Source organism: Podarcis vaucheri (assembly GCF_965113315.1).
Source record: "Podarcis vaucheri genome assembly, chromosome: 11".
NCBI classification, from domain to species: Eukaryota; Metazoa; Chordata; class Lepidosauria; order Squamata; family Lacertidae; genus Podarcis; species Podarcis vaucheri.
This window is the reverse complement of record NC_138749.1, coordinates 58421298-58437993: the sequence shown is the minus strand read 5'-3', so window position 1 is coordinate 58437993 and position 16696 is coordinate 58421298. Positions and strand designations below refer to the sequence as shown.

General features: G+C 40.9%; 1 protein-coding gene across 2 annotated transcripts in view; it reads left to right on the top strand.

Moving 5' to 3' along the window:
- Nucleotides 1-16423, top strand: part of DAPK1 (death associated protein kinase 1) — a 79540-nt gene extending 63117 nt beyond the window's left edge. For both annotated transcript variants that reach the window (XM_082241495.1, XM_082241494.1), the window contains exons 19-26: nucleotides 1709-1786; nucleotides 2210-2432; nucleotides 4451-4639; nucleotides 7169-7366; nucleotides 9525-9663; nucleotides 11323-11443; nucleotides 13506-13694; nucleotides 14024-16423. In XM_082241495.1, coding sequence (XP_082097621.1) covers nucleotides 1709-1786; nucleotides 2210-2432; nucleotides 4451-4639; nucleotides 7169-7366; nucleotides 9525-9663; nucleotides 11323-11443; nucleotides 13506-13694; nucleotides 14024-15256 — 2370 coding nt within the window. In that variant the 3' untranslated portion in view covers nucleotides 15257-16423. The remainder of the gene's footprint in view (nucleotides 1-1708; nucleotides 1787-2209; nucleotides 2433-4450; nucleotides 4640-7168; nucleotides 7367-9524; nucleotides 9664-11322; nucleotides 11444-13505; nucleotides 13695-14023) is intronic.
- Nucleotides 16424-16696: the final 273 nt, after the last annotated feature.

Below are 16696 nucleotides of genomic sequence, written 5' to 3'. Positions count from 1 at the left end.
CAATTACTGCTTGTCCAACGGATCTGCGCCACTGCTTCCAATCAGCACCACCTGCTGTCTTTTCAGCTCTCACCAGGGTTGAGTAATGTTCCTAAAACTGACCTTCTTGAAGAACCAAATAGCTATCACACACATCATTGCCTGCACTTTAACTAAGTAACATGTGGGGGTTTTCTGCAGGAGGCGCCTAGAGATTGCACCTAAAATGTGTGCCCTCTCCCCTCGGTCTACCTGCATAGTTGTCAGGGCTCTCCTGCTGTAAGCCAAATAGTTTTATTGTTTAGGGAAGTTTTTAATATTTAATGCTGTACTGTTTTTAACATTTGATTGGGAGCCGCCCAGAGTGGCTGGGGAAACTCAGCCAGATGGGCAGGGTATAAATAAATTATTATTATTTATTGTCATAGACTCACAACATTACTGTAAAGAGAAACAGAAAGAGAGAATTTCTGTGTGCAATTTATGTACCTGCTTGCATCGCCCCTACAGCACTGATTTAAAGCTAATTCACGTATTCAAAGGAATCTCCATGAACCGTACTGCAGAGTAGGGAAATAAAGGGGCCTCATTTTGAAGAGTTTAACTTTTTACTTGGAACTTAATAATCCAGAATAACTCCACCTATGTCCACACTTGCATGCACGCTAGCTAATAACAATTAGAATTACTACTTGGTCAGCATCATAAGGTTATATTGAAAAACTGGGGGGTGGGGGTTGCTTTTTTCATTCTTTCACCACACTCTTGTGTTTTATTTAATGGATGGGTATAAAGTGCATTCATTTAAATAGCTTAAGGGATATGTGATTATGGAAGCATAGTTTTGGATAGATGAGGTAGCACAGTGTCTTCAAATGGTTAGCAGAAAAGAACCACTTTGAGTTTCAGTATTTTGTTGATCTTGGTGGTCTTAATGGAAGACATGCTAACACGCTATCACAAGGACTGCATTAGCTCTCCTTGCTTAAATCGAAAATGCAGTTCTGTTTCAGAAAAGATTGTAAATACAGAATGCGTAGGTCCTCAAGTTATAACAGTTACACGAATGCAGCCCTAAGAAGCTATTGCAGTAAGCAATTTTTCTTATACTTCATTTCGCACCAAACTGCTGACTCATGGAATGTCGGCAATTAAAAGTCAAAAGCAGAATGCTGAAGACAGATTTGCTCCGCTCCTGTTTGCTTAAGCTGTTTAAAGCTGCGCTGTCATCTTCCCTGCACTAACACCTCCCAGAGATGATAGACAAAGTAACCAAGTAATTCATTTCCCCCTCTCTATTTCTCATAGCTTATATAAACACAATTCTTGATTTCTTGCATCCTATTTAAATGAGCACCAACAGATCATCGTAGTTGCATTTTAAAGATTCATATTGTTCATGTGCAGTATTAGGAACACATGGCTTGGAAAAAGCATTTTGCCTGTTTCTTTGTAAAGACGGGAGCAATCATGCTGAAAGTGGTAAAAATAAATAAATGCTTCAAGTGTTTCTGTAATATCAGGATGCTTCTATAAAAGAAGCATTAAGAGAAAAAAGAGCAGAAAGAGAACAAAATAGAGATTCCAGCTAGGAGGTCCTTGCTATTTCTTTCCTTAATCCATTTGCTTCTGACATAATTTATTTTCTTACCACCCTGAGGATACTGGAACATTTTTTTTCCCCTTGTGGGCCAGAAGTCATTGGAGCTAATCACTTGTCTTCTAACAGGATGGAAAAACAGCAGAAGACCTGGCTAGAGCAGAGCAACACGAACACGTAGCCAGTCTGCTTACAAGATTAAAAAAGGTGAGGAGATGAGTGAGGAATCGATCTTTATTTCGCCTTTTCACTTGAACCCAAAATATTATGAAAAATAATAGATCGAAAAATAATTTTTAGTAATGGTTAGTAATTCATTGACAGATATCACTTTAATTTTAACAAAATGCCCTAAGGGTAAAGCATTCCCTTTTCCCTAGAGGAAAGCAGGGTCGTATCCAGCAAAGTTGTTCCATTAGCACAAAGGCTTCTTCTTGTGCCATGGGGCTTTGTCTCCCCTATCCCTCCTGTCATTCATTATATTTCTGCTACTTGAATCAGAATACTAATTCCTGCACAACTGCTTTACTCTGGAAAATATGGGATGTTTAAAGAAGCAGAAGCATTTTGATGTTTGGCGTTTCTCTTCACAATTACGTGTTTGTTTTATTCTTTGCTTTCACCTTACAGGATACACACAGAGCACTTTTCATCCAGCATCTTAGACCTACTCATAATCTGCAGCCGAGAATAAAACTTAAGCTTTTTGGACACTCGGCATCTGGGAAAACTACTCTTGTGGAGTCTCTGAAGTGTGGGCTTCTGCGGAGCTTTTTCCGAAGGCGCAGACCAAGGCTTTCCTCTACAAACTCTGTCCGTTTTCCCCCTTCACCTTTATCTAATAAGCCATCAGGTACCATTTTAAAGCTTTTTATATTGTTGCTCTTAATAGCCATTGTTTTTTACCTCAGCGCATTGGGTGAACTTACTAATTTACAGCAACTGTTTTAATTTGTGGTGTTTGTGCTGAGCCTAATCTAGTTACAGTAATGCAGTGATGAATTTTCATGCAAAATTGGAGAAGGCAGAAGAGTAGCCTTCCTGCAGGAAAGTGGGGCTTGCTAGATACCGTATTTTTGCATGTATTAGACGAGGTTTTTTTGACTCAAAAATCCTGTCAAAAAACAGGGGTTGTCCTATACACGGATAGTGGCATGAGGGGGGAAGAGAAGCAACGCACCCGCCAGCCAGCTGGTTGACAGGAGTGCAACTTCCCCCGATGCCGCTGCATGTGGGAAACGATCTAGGGAGTGTTTTCTGCCCGCAGCTGCATAGGGGGAGAAGCTCAACAATTTTGGGCCATCTCCCCTCATTTTCTTAAAATTGAGTCCCCAAAAATTATACAGTCATACCTCATGTTGCGTCCACTTCAGGTTGCATTTTTTCGGGTTGCGGACTGCCGAAACCCAGAAGTACCAGAATGGGTCACTTCTGAGTTTTGGCAGTTGCACATGCGCAGATGTGCTAAATTGCGCTTTGCGCATGCACAGGTGCACTGAATCGCTACCCGCACGTGCAGAGATGCGGGTTGCGAATGTGCATCCCGCACGGATCACGTTTGCAACCCGAGCGTCCACTGTACATGGGGGCGTCTTATAGATGGAAAAATACGGTACATGCCAGCTTTAAAGATGGCAGGTGTTAAACTCTTGGAAAGAAATGTTTTGGTATTTTTAGAAGGAAGGATCCACAAAATGGCAGAGCTTTGCTTGGGGAGTGGTGATGGTCTGCACCATTCATTTTTGGCTCCTGACATTTTATATTTCAGTAGTACACTAGCATAGTACTTGGTTTCTAACAAGAGTGGATGCACCACTGTTCAGATGGATGAGAATGATTCACAGTGTAGCATTAAAGGTGCAGTTAAGATAATACTGTTTTTCATATTAAAATATGTATTTATATTTATTTCAGCTTTCCCCAACGGGGTGCCCTCCAGGGCCGTTCTGGCTGGGGCTGATTGGAGCCGTAGTCTAAAAACAGGGCACCAAGTTGATCAAAGCTGACTTGCGCCTTCAGAAATGTCAGGGGTGCCTTAATTATTTCAACCACTAGAGGAGGCTAGTTCAATACCAAAAGTACTAATTATACATATTTACAGTGGAACCTCGGGTTACATACTTAATTCGTTCTGGAGGTCCGTACTTAACCTGAAACTGTTCTTAACCTGAAGCACCACTTTAGCTAATGGGGCCTGCCGCGCTGCCACCGCACGAGTTCTGTTCTCATCCTGAAGCAAAGTTCTTAACCCGAGGTACTATTTCTGGGTTAGCAGAGTCTGTAACCTGAAGCGTATGTAACCCGAGGTACCACTGTACTAAATTTGCATGGTTTCCGTTAATCCTGAAAAAGTTATGGATAATGAAATGGCTCCTCTTCTTCATGGTTTGCTATTTATTATTCAAACTGATGCTTAATAGGTAGTCTCCTTAATCTTTAGATAATAACATACTTGTTCAAATCATTGATCCCTGCAGTGATAATTGGAGAGGGATAAAATATTGCCCTCACAAGTAAAGTAACAATGCCTCGACCCCCTCAAAAAAGAAGGTCTCCAACCATATGTAATCTACCCAGCTGTGAACTGGGAATGACCTCCTTTGGCACCAAGGGGCTGTTCTGAACTGCTGATTCACCTCTAGAGAAGATAGGAGGGCTTTGGTTGTGATTGATTGTTGTGTACTTGTGTGTCTTAAAGGAGAATATTCCAGGCAGCTGCTGATAGCACCAGCACCTTATTTTTGCCACCAACTCTTGAAACTGCTCTGTGCAGACAATGGTCTGCCCACATGGTTTTGTAATAATGCCGTTTTTAAAAATTCAGGGTTTTTAATCTTCTTTTGCCCTTCTCCTTTTCTTCCTGTGATCCAGTTTCAGTAAGTATTACAAATCTGTATCCTGGCTGTGAGAATGTTAGTGTGAGAAGCCGGAGCATGATGTTTGAGCCAGGCCTTACCAAAGGGATGTTGGAAGTCTTTGTTTCGCCCTCTCACCATTCCCACTGCTCAGCAGATGACCAGTCAACCAAGGCCATTGACGTTCAGAATGCATATTTGAATGGTAAAACATGAACTTAAATCCTCTTCTTTCAATGTAACTAATTGGGTCCTTTGTGCAAAAATGCTTCAGTCTGAAATCCACTTAAATGATTTATTGGTTTATTTTGTTAGTTGCCAAACACAGAGCAAGCTCTAGGTGGCTTACATTGGGTTGAAAAAATCCATAATTGTTTGAAACACGCATGGAAAACTAATACATAGAACAGTGCCAGCCACCACAGAAAACCAGCAAACAAACATTTATCAGTAACCCAGACCACAGCTGGATCATGTTCCATCAAGTGTCCTGGAAATGAGAAAGTGTTAACCTGGCAGTGAAAACAGGTGAGCATCATTGGGGAGAGCATTCTGCAGACACAAGTCTCCCCTATAGTTTCCACCCTTCAAACCTCTCTAAGAGGGGGCACACTTTAAGTATATCAGTGCTTTATCCCTAATTTCAGGGATGCAGGTGGCACTGTGGGTTAAACCACAGAGCCTAGGACTTGCCAATCAGAAGGTCGGCAGTTCGAATCCCCGCAATGGGGTGAGCTCCTGTTGCTCGGTCCCTGCTCCTGCCAACTTAGCAGTTTGAAAGCACGTCAAAGTGCAAGTAGATAAATAGGTATCACTCTGGCGGGAAGGTAAACAGTGTTTCCGTGCGCTGCTCTGGTTCGCCAGAAGCAGCTTAGTCATGCTGGCCACAAACGCCGGCTCCCTCAGCCAATAAAGCGAGATGAGCGCCACAACCCCAGAGTCGGTCACAGCTGGACCTAATGGTCAGGGGTCCCTTTACCTTTATCCCTAATTTCAGACTCTCTACCAACACAATAAAAGCTTACAATTAGGTGTTACATTTGCTATTTCAACACAATATCTCAAAAAACATTACCATTTTAAAGTTTCTTCAGTGTCAGTGTAGTATCTCAATCCAGCACTAATCCTCTGAGAGCCAAGAGATATTGGCCAAAGCCAGTGGTGGTATTACATTTTCAGCAAGAGCTGCATTTATTGATGGAATCCCAGAAGTGTGATTTAACTTGCTGTGTGCTCTGTACAAGCATCTCTATGAGGAATACAAGCTGGAGAGAGACATTCTCTGTCTGAGGAGATATAGGCCCTTTTACAGTCTGCAAAGAAACCCTTATACGAGGGACAGTCTTCTCCCGGGTATTCAACGCAGGGTTGAACAGACATGATGGGAGCATTGTATCAGGGCCAGGTCTAGACTGCTGTTTAAGAAGCTCTCATTCAGCCAACCTGTACCCAAAGAAAGGTTGAAGTCATTCCAACCTGCAGGTGTACTAATGGGTAGATATTTCAGATGTTTACTCGTTATTCTTCAAAGCTTCGAAAAACAGCAGCCAAATATTCCACGAGAAGGAGGAATAGATTGCATCTCCACCGTCATAGGACACAGTATTTGTCAAAAGTGCCAGGGGTTTGTCATAGAAATCATGAGCTTAGGAAAATGTCACAATTTTTGAAGGAATTCCTAAAGATAGTATGCATTGGGGCTTAAATTCCAGCCTGGAATTAGCATACTGTCACTACCAGCTATAGCCTGACATCCTGTTTATATATACAGATTGAGATTATTACACTAGCCAAAGTATTTGCTCAAATCCTCCAGATTAATAAAGATAACATTTCTGAACTACTAATATCTGAAATTACAATTCCTTTTAAAATGCTGAGGCATTTCTCTAGTGCTCCCGCCTTCCTGAGATGCATTTATTTATAAATCCTATTAATTAAAGTTTGTAAAAATGCCTGTTACTCTCTGGAGGACAAGGAATAAACATATGCTTCTCTCAGCTTCAGAAAAATTAAAAAAATTAAAATTGCATGATAAAGTATTGCATAAAATGGCAGTTAGTAATGAACTATGACTATTCTAATCTCTCTCTGAGTTTACAATTACACATTATTATTCTACTGTCTTGTAAAACAAAATGGCCTGTTCTCATTTTTTAAAATAGAAAACCTCCTGTTTTGACACTTTATATAGCACAATAATATGCCTGTGTAATAGTATGCTTCAGATTCTGTCAAACAAGACAAAAATAATAAAATTACTCATTTAATATCTTAGCAATTAACTCTCTTGCAGTGGTCTTAACGTGTACTTCTGCACAAACTACAGCTTTAGTCGTAGGTATATTGTATCATGTTTTCTATAGTTTTTACAGAAAAGTTGTGGGGGAAAGTTTGTCTTCTAATGTAAGACCCACTGTGTTAAAAAAAAGAAGACTTGAATTTCTTCAGTGGATAAACCTGTCTAATTTTGACTGGAGTCTTGCACCCAGTATACGTGGCTTGGTTCTTTGAAATCAGTAAATGTAGCTGTGATCAGGATTGCAGCCTCTGTCTCTGAATAATAATAATAATAATAATAACAACAACAACAACAACAACAACAACAACAACAACAACTAATAATAATAATAATAACAATAATGATATGTATACTTCAACAACGACAAGAATAAAAATGTTTGTAAAACTTGTTCTACTTAATGTCTTGATAATATATATTTGCTTGTTGCAGGAGTTGGTGATTTCAGTGTGTGGGAATTCTCTGGGAATCCTGTGTATTTCTGCTGCTACGACTATTTTGCTGCAAATGATCCCACCTCAGTTCACGTTGTACTTTTTAGTCTTGAAGAGCCCTATGAAATACAGTTGAACCAAGTGACCTTTTGGCTTAGTTTCCTAAAATCTCTTGTTCCAGTCGAAGAATCCATAGGTATGCCACAAGTACTTTATCTCTGCCAGCCCTTCAACACGGGTTCATGGTTTTGTAGAGCTATGTTGAACCATTCCATCCTTCTTTTTACTCTACTGCCTTGATTCATACAAATTAACTTTTTTAGAATTCTTTGCTGTTCAGTATACTTCTTAAATGAGATCACTGGTCAAATATTTTAACTGGGCATGTTGCTTTAAAGTTCGGTATGCCAACGAACTTAGTTGCTCCATATTTTGGAGAAGTAATAAATATATAGGTTTAGCTAACATCATAAATCTAGCTTCATTATGGTAAATTACTCTTCACCTACTGTGGAAGTTTTTTGGAAGAACAAAGTCATGATGTCTGGCTTCACTTCGTCAACAGCAAAGTTGCTGATATGTGTTCAACAAAGCCATTAATTAAACGATCATGGGACTGACGGTTTAACAAAGACCATAGTGCTTGTTATGAATATAAGAATATAAGATGAACCAGTTAATTGGTCCATCTAGGTCAGCATTGTCTATATTGGGGTAGAGAACCTTTGGCCTGCCAGATGTTGCTGAACAGCCCAGCAAGCATGGCCAATGGTCAGAGCTGGTGGGAGTTGTCATCTAACAACACCCCTGGTCTTCATTGGCTACCAATGGCTCTCTGGCGTTTGAGACAGTGCTCTCTGCCAGTCCTACTTGAATTGAACATAGGACCTTCTGCATGCAAAGCACATGATCTGCTACACATTAGAATGAATACAGATCATATTTGCGCTGGAACCAATATAGGGATTTGGGGTGTTCTAGATTTGCACGTTGGACGTGGGTGGCGCTGTGGGTTAAACTGCAGAGCTTAGGACTTGCCGATCAGAAGGTCGGTGGTCCGAATCCCCGCGACAGGGTGAGCTCCCATTGCTCGGTCCCTGCTCCTGCCAACCTAGCAGTTCGAAAGCATGTCAAAGTGCAAGTAGATAAATAGGTAGCGCTCCGACGGGAAGGTAAACGGCGTTTCCGTGCGCTGCTCTGGTTTGCCAGAAGCTGCTCAGTCATGCTGGCCACATGACCTGGAAGCTGTACGCCGGCTCCCTCGGCCAATAAAGCGAGATGAGTGCCGCAACCCCAGAGTCGGACACGACTGGACCTAATGGTCAGGGGTCCCTTTACCTTTACCTTTAGATTTGCATAGAATTTACAAAGAGCACAAAACAGAAACCAAGGATTGTATTGGGCATGCTTATGTTCCATGGAAGTCTGAAGTATGCTTATCTGTATTCTGCATTTGAAGAATGTATGTGTTTAGCATATGATGGCCCTTGCTCATTCGGATTTTTGTGGTATTGCCTCTAGAGTATGTGCCACAATACTTGTAATAGCAATAAAGTTAAATTCAGTATTTTCCAAAATTTGGCAAAATACTTTCATCTTATCAAGATGATGTATAAGCAAGCAGGCTGTACAAATTTGTGTTCAGTGCTGTTACCTCATTCATATCCCATTTGTATCTCTTTCTCTCTCATTCTTTTTCATGGTATCTCCCAGGCTTTCCTTCTTAACTCTCACTTATGTGAGAATTCTTTGTTTGTGTAAGTACTGTAAAGTTGCATTCATACCACTGTATGAATGTTTTTTAGATCGTTTGTTTCCTGCCTATAATAATCTCAACCATAGTATTATAGACTAGTGCGGTCAGTGGATGATCTTTTTAAAAAGTAGCTGTAGCTGAAAAAAGCATTGCCCCTTCTCCAAACATATATTTTGTTAGAAACGAAATAGATGGTTTACAAAGATTTATTGTGATTTGCAATATGTCTCTGTTTTATGACATGGACCATCAATTTTGCTTTGGAATGATGAATGTGTGATTTTTGTGCTATGAATGTAATCACACTAGCCACAGTCAGCCTCTTAAGTTTGGGGAAACATTTAATCAATCCCTGACTTGAGCGCCAGGTTCAGATATCACGCTAAGCCAAAGTTTATAGACCAATAACAAACCATGGCTTACAGGTATGCTTTGTTCGTGGTTAATAAACCGTGGTTAAGCTGCTGGTCCAAGTTCAAATGGTCAACTAATTATAACAATTTAACATACCATAATATGTTACATTTGAACTATGCCATTAGAAGAGAAAGCTTTTCCTCTCAAAGTCTTCCTTGTGGTTTTTTTTTTTCTCCTGAAGCATTTGGAGGAAAGCTAAAAAACCCACTACATGTTGCACTGGTGGCTACTCATGCCGACATTGTCAATCTTCCGCGTTCTGCTGGAGGAGAGTTCCAGTATGACAAAGATACATCTCTTCTGAAAGAAATCAGGAACAGGTAAGACGGGGGAATTGTATTTTTTAAGAAAGGAATAATTGCTTTTCTAAGAAATTACCATATTTTTCGCCATATAGGACGCACTTTTCCCCCTCCAAAAATGAAGGGAAAATCTGTGTGCGTCCTATGGGGCGAATGCAGGCTTTCGCTGAAGCTTGGAGAGCGAGAGGGGTCGGTGCACACTGACCCCTCTCGCTCTCCAGGCTTCAGGAAGCTATCAGCAAGCCTGGGGAGCCTGCGGGAGTTCCCACAGGGATGTCTAGGCTGCGGATAGCAGCCTGCTGCCCGGAGCACGGGGCGCGCTGAAGCCGCGGCTGGGGGGGAATAATTTTTTTTTCTTTATTTCCCCCCCCCAAAAAAAAACCCCTAGGTGCATCCTATGGGCCGGTGCGTCCTATAGGGTGAAAAATACGGTAGTATATTTTAAAACTTGTGTGCATGTTAAGACCTTGAGCTAAACTTTTTTTAAAAAGAAAAGGCTGTGCTTGCATACAAATAAAGAAAATCTACACCTTCCATTGGACTGGTTCAGATGCAGAAAGGAAACAATGGATTCCCTTTTTTATCGTTAACTAAAGAGAACCATTATAAATTATGGTGAATTATGGTGCTAGAGGAGACTCTTGAGAGTCCCATGGACTGCAAGAAGATCAAACCTATCCATTCTGAAGGAAATCAGCCCTGAGTGCTCACTGGAAGGACAGATCCTGAAGCTGAGGCTCCAATACTTTGGCCACCTCATGAGAAGAGAAGACTCCCTGGAAAAGACCCTGATGTTGGGAAAGATGGAGGGCACAAGGAGAAGGGGACAACAGAGGACGAGATGGTTGGATAGTGTTCTCGAAGCTACCAGCATGAGTCTGACCAAACTGCTGGAGGCAGTGGAAGACAGGAGGGCCTGGCGTGCTCTGGTCCATGGGATCACGAAGAGTCGGACACGACTAAACGACTAAACAACAACAAAGAGAACCATAAAGCAAATATAAAACAGATCAAAAACATCAGAAACAAAGGCAGTTATTGTAGCAAAAGTAAAAAATACAAAAATCAGTAGATATAAAATCAGTAAAAAGCCTGAGCAATCTTTTTTTTATGTTTTTCTAAAACAATGGATTTCCATTATGAAAATGTGCCACAGCAAACGTGAGCTCAGGCATTCCCTTCTTCCACATACAAGCAACTGCTTGCTTTCCATTTTGAACAGACATCCATTTTCTATTTTGTTTGAACTCTTGAGTCAAGCGAAGCAGCATTAAGCCATGGTTTTCAGATCGTGTTTGAAGTGAGCACAGTTAGAGTAACCCACAGCTTTCTTAGTCCGGGCATAATGGGAAACCGCAGTTAATTCAAAATAGAAAGTGGGAAGGTTTCAGTTTCCTTCCCTCATGCATGAGGGGGTCAACGTAATTTCAACTAAACCAGGGCACTGTGTACCACAAAAATATGCACACTTACTGTGGGATAAGCACCACTAAATTTGGAAGGATCTGAGTATATAGAAATAGGATCAAGTTACAAGGGTGTTTTTTTTTACTAGATATATGATATTAGTAGAACTTGCTTCCTCAAAGTGCTTCAATTAATACATGGAATAAGAACGAAAAAGATGGATGCATTACTGTAAAATGATAAACAGGTTCTTTATTCTTTTCCTTTCAGGTTTGGAAATGACCTTCACATTTTAGACAGATTATTTATTTTGGATGCTGGGGCATCTGGGTCTAAAGATATGAAGATTCTCCGCAACCACCTCCAAGAATTACGTAGTCAAATTATTTCTGTAAGTCACATCTTCTTAGTACATCCATTGGCCCAGGCCTCATGAGAGTATTTCCATTTTGAGTGCACCTTGAATTATGAAGTTGCCTTGTGGTTATAAGTATGGGAAGGAAGGAAGAGAGTTAGAAATATGAATCAGGTACAAACAAGGTCTGTATGGGATAAATTAAATTCATTGGCCTGAGTGCCCTCTGGTGGTGAGCAAGAAGTATTAAATAGATCATGAGCCCACAAATTCTTTCAGCTCCTTCTTACACCTTGTAAAAAAAAGGGGGGCAAGTAAATTTAGATAGAAAATATACTTGTCTCATTCTGCAGAAACGGCCTAATAAATATTTTATTGAAGTATAGCAAGTTTTTAAACATGTGAACTAGTTCTTCTGAAAAGCTTTGGCCTCTTGAATTGCATGTGACCAAACCATCCTGAACCTTTCAGTGAGAGTCATCTTTGTTTTCCTCATTTATACTTTGCCGTTCCTCCAAGGAACTCATAGTGGAATAAATGAGCTATTCCACTTTATCCTCATATCACAGGAGTTGCCATAGGTCACGTACTGAGTATTATGGCTGAGTGGTTGTTTGAACACTGGTCCTAGTCCAATATTTTACACAGCATACCATAGTGGTGGTCTCACTGCTTCTATGTTTAATTTTGCACATCATTTACTTAGCCACTTTCACTTCCAACAGATTTGAAAGAGGAATTAATTTGTCTGGCATCCAATTGTGTGGGGGGCTTTTGTAAAAAAATAAATAGTATGCATACAGAAGCATACTTTTCTGTGTAGATCAACTATCTCTCCTCTGCTGCATAATTCTTACACTCTCCTACTGCTGGGTTTGCCACCAGATTTTTTTGGTGTGTAAAATGTTTCTCACTCCCAGAATAAGTATTTAACAATGCTGTCAAACAGGCAACAGCTATACAGTTCGTTTCAGTATGAGTTTTCGCCAGAGGCAGGAGTCTGAAGAATGCAACCCCTTTTAAGCAGTGTGTGTTGATTCCTGCTTTCACATGATTCGTAGATTGCAATGTTGTGGTGAAAAGCTGGTCCTTCTTTGCCAGAACCACTCAGCTAAACTAGTGATCATTTAACTGCTCTTTTTCTGCAGCACATGCATGCACTTGAAGTTCATTCTGTTAACTTGCCCAAATGGTGCCAAGAAACGGGGTTTGTTTTGTTCCAGAAAGTTTGTGCTACTGCACAGTTTTTCCATTAAAAAGACTTCAAGAGCCCGTCTGCTTATGCCAGTACAGATTTAATGCAAGCCATACTAACACGTTGTGCTGAAATGTTTGTAATAGAAAAGAAAAGGCTTGTTAACTGTCTCGTCAAAAACTGAGGAAAATGTACTGTGACATACTTTCACATTACAAATATAAAAAGGATGAGTGTTACAGTTATGCTGTCGCAGTTTGCTTTGGGGTTTGTTCGTTGTTGTTTTTTTAAGAAAATACAGTTTACATGATGCCTGGAGCAGGAGTGACTATGACTAAGTACTTAGCATAATCTGTGATTTGATAGCTTCTCTCATTCTTGTATTCCTTTACAGAATGCATTGCCTTGAAATGGGAATGACAGAATAGCACAGCCTTCACATTCAGCAGAATGAGCATGCAAGCCAGTACTGCTAGGGCTGCATCAGTTGTGGAAATAACTTCCACTTCTAGCATCATTACCAATAGAGGAGTATACATGGCCAAATAGAATCAATGCTCTATTCTTCAGCATCCAGTGAGGTGTGGCAGAGCCATGGAGCCAGCCCTCACACAGTACTTCAGCTTACCTGGCCAGGTAGAGACTGTGCAGATGCACCAGTGGCGGCAGCAGATTGGCTCTGCTGTTGTGTCTGTGTAGCATCACACCTGCCCTGCCACAGACCCATCTGGCTAAGCTGTAGTAACACCAGTCTCAGAAGTGCGGCTCTGTGACTCTGTTCCACCGCACTGGGTCTGTTCCTGCTAGGATATGAGTGACTGACGGCATGTATATTTTTAAGCGAAAAAATAACAGTTTACCTTCTCGAATTAGAGCTAATGTCCAATCTGGTGTTTTCCATAGACATGTCCAGCCATGACACACTTGTGCGAAAAAATCGTCTCCACGCTGCCTTCATGGAGAAAAGTGAATGGACCCAACCAGCTCATGTCACTGCAGCAATTTGTGTATGACGTGCAAGATCAGCTTAACCCATTAGCAAGCGAAGATGAGCTGAGGCACATTGCCCAGCAACTACACAGTATAGGAGAAGTAAGTAAACTGCATTAATCCAATTTTAATTCTGTAGGTAACTCTGCATTCTTTGCAGCTTGGCCATCAAAAGAGGTGAATGAATTTTGGCTCAGCTTGATACCCAGCCATAACTTGTGGTCTGCACTGTCCTTTAAGTGCTGTATGCCAGAGAACTCAGCCCAAGGAGAAGCTTTCCTCCCTTTCTCAAATTCACATTTTTCATTGGATGTAGATAATGGACCATATGAGAACCTGTAGTCCTCTTACAGTTAAAGCTGTGATGTCTGCAAAACTCTTCCTTCCTCTCGTATTTGGATTTGACTTGTGGCTTTTCTTCTGTTCAACAGATCAATATCATGCAAAGCGAGACAGTCCAAGATGTTGTTCTGCTGGATCCTCGCTGGCTGTGCTCAAATGTGCTTGGAAGACTCCTGTCCGTGGAGAACCCCAAGGCCCTCCATCACTACAGAGGCCGTTACACCATAGAGGACATCCAGCGCCTGGTCCCAGATAGCGATATAGAAGAACTCATACAAATCTTGGACGCTATGGACATCTGTGCCAGGGATCTCAGCAGTGGAACAATGATTGACATTCCTGCTTTAATCAAGACTGATAGCCTCCATAGGTCTTGGGCTGACGAGGAGGATGAAGTTATGATTTATGGTGGTGTTAGAATTGTTCCTGTGGAACACCTCACCCCACTGCCTTGTGGGATATTCCACAAAGTTCAGGTGAACCTTTGTAGATGGATCCATCAACAGAGCACAGAGGGAGATGCAGACATACGCTTGTGGATCAATGGGTCAAAGATTGTGAACCGTGGAGCTGAGCTCCTTGTCCTCCTTGTGAACAATGGTCAGGGTATTGAGGTTCAAGTTAGAGGCCTGGAAACTGAGAAGATAAAATGCTGCTTGTTCCTGGACTCTGTGTGCAGTACGATTGATAACCTGATGGCCACAACATTACCAGGACTCCTGACAGTCAAACACTATCTCAGTCCTCAGCAGCTGAGGGAACACCATGAGCCAATAATGATCTACCACCCGAGAGATTTTTTCCGCGCACAAAGTCAAAAGGAGACCTCATTGACTAATACCATGGGTGGCTACAAAGAAAGCTTTAGCAGTATACTGTGCTTTGGGTGTCTAGATGTCTATTCACAGGGGAGTTTGGGGATGGACATCCACGTGTCTGATCTGAATCTGCTTACACGAAGGAAACTGAGTCGACTTCTGGATCCACCTGATCCCATGGGCAAGGACTGGTGCCTTCTTGCTATGAACTTGGGTCTTCCTGATCTGGTTGCGAAATACAATACAAACAATGGGAGTCAGAATGACTTTGTCCCGAGCCCATCCTATGCTCTTCTGCAGGAATGGGGAAATAGCCCTGAAAGTACTGTGGGCACCCTAATGTCTAAACTGAGGGAACTGGGGCGCAGAGATGCAGCCGACTTTTTAATGAAAGCATCCTCTGTGTTTAGAGTCAGTTTAGATGTAAATGGCCAGGAGGCCTATGCTTCAAGCTGTAACAGCGGGACATCTTATAATTCAATTAGCTCAGTTGTCTCTCGGTAAAAGCAAACACGAGAAAGCACACACTTTTCTAATAGCAGATAGCGACAAAGGATTAAGTACGACAGTTTTGTATGTATTTATAAGTTTCTACATTCATGGGTTGCCGCTGCCTCCCAGCACCACTTTTTAAGTGACCAATCATCTTATTTTTTTACTGTGACCTCTTGCTCTTATTTTAGTTATAAAAGGCTGGTGTATTTCTGGGTATTTCACAGTTTGTTTCTGATTATACATCGTGCTGCTTAAATACTGGCGTTTTAACTGGGAGGACTCTAGCTTTTCGGTACCTAGAGGTTTTTAAAGTCATTTTTCCAAACAGAAGAAGCATACGTAGTGATACAAAGCTCGTTTCCTAAGTCCTCTCCTTTTTTATCGTGCTTGTTTAATTTAAAAACGAAAAAACCATTTATAGTAAAACAATGCTAGTATATTTCAATTTTAACACCAGACTTAGAAATGAAAAAGTGAGTGCCTTTTGCAGAAGATAATGTGGCTAAAATCAAGTGATCCTGTTGAAGCTATAAGACAATGCTACCTCTATTTCACTGTCTCTGCATGCTGGTTGCTACAAGTGGTGCTTGCCCTCTGTGTTTTTCTGGAGTTTAAGATACTTGGTAACATGAAAATTGTTCTGCTGAAGAGCTCTCATGTTGAATACCGTGCGAGTACAAACATTAAGACATTATCAGTTTTTATTTCCGTTGAAGTGGAATGGAAAAATTGAAACCCCATGAACTTGCACCTTCCATTCTTTCCACATATCTCAGGTAAAGATTTTACACAGTTGTAAAGTTCACCAAGGCACATATACAAGTGTTAGCTAAACAGATTTACTCTGTACTTAACAGTGATCATTTGTGCAAAGCAAATGTTTTTTTCACTTTCAGATACTAGTGTGCTTATTTCTTATACTTGAAAGTTTGATTTTGATTTTTATTTTAATTAAGGAAAGCAAGAATTTCTTGCGGTAAGAAAAGTTGGTATGAGGGATCAAGACTCTTCTGTTCTGAAAAGCATGTAATTTTAATTGTACAAGATACATTATGTGTATATACATATACAATGTATGTATATATTATTAATACTGTTTTTCCTTAATCTTTGTTGTAGTAAAATTTTAAAGGTTTTTTTACAAATAAATGGTTGCCTGTTGCAACTTTTTCATCATTCCTCATTTCCTAGCTGCATTCGTGTAAACCAGCAAACTGAGCATTGCTAGCTGTTGGTTCCAACAACTTGACTTTTTAGCAGTAGCTGTGAACTCTGAATATTACTCCCTGCAGTTTTTATATTAAGAGGTTGCTGTAGGCTATCCTTTAGGCATGGCCTGCTTTTTTAACCTGCAGGCATGCCAACCTGGTAGCCACCATTACATTTATGTTCCAACTTTCTTCCAAAGTCTGCCGTGATTTGTGAGCCATCCCTAGAACATTTAGGATA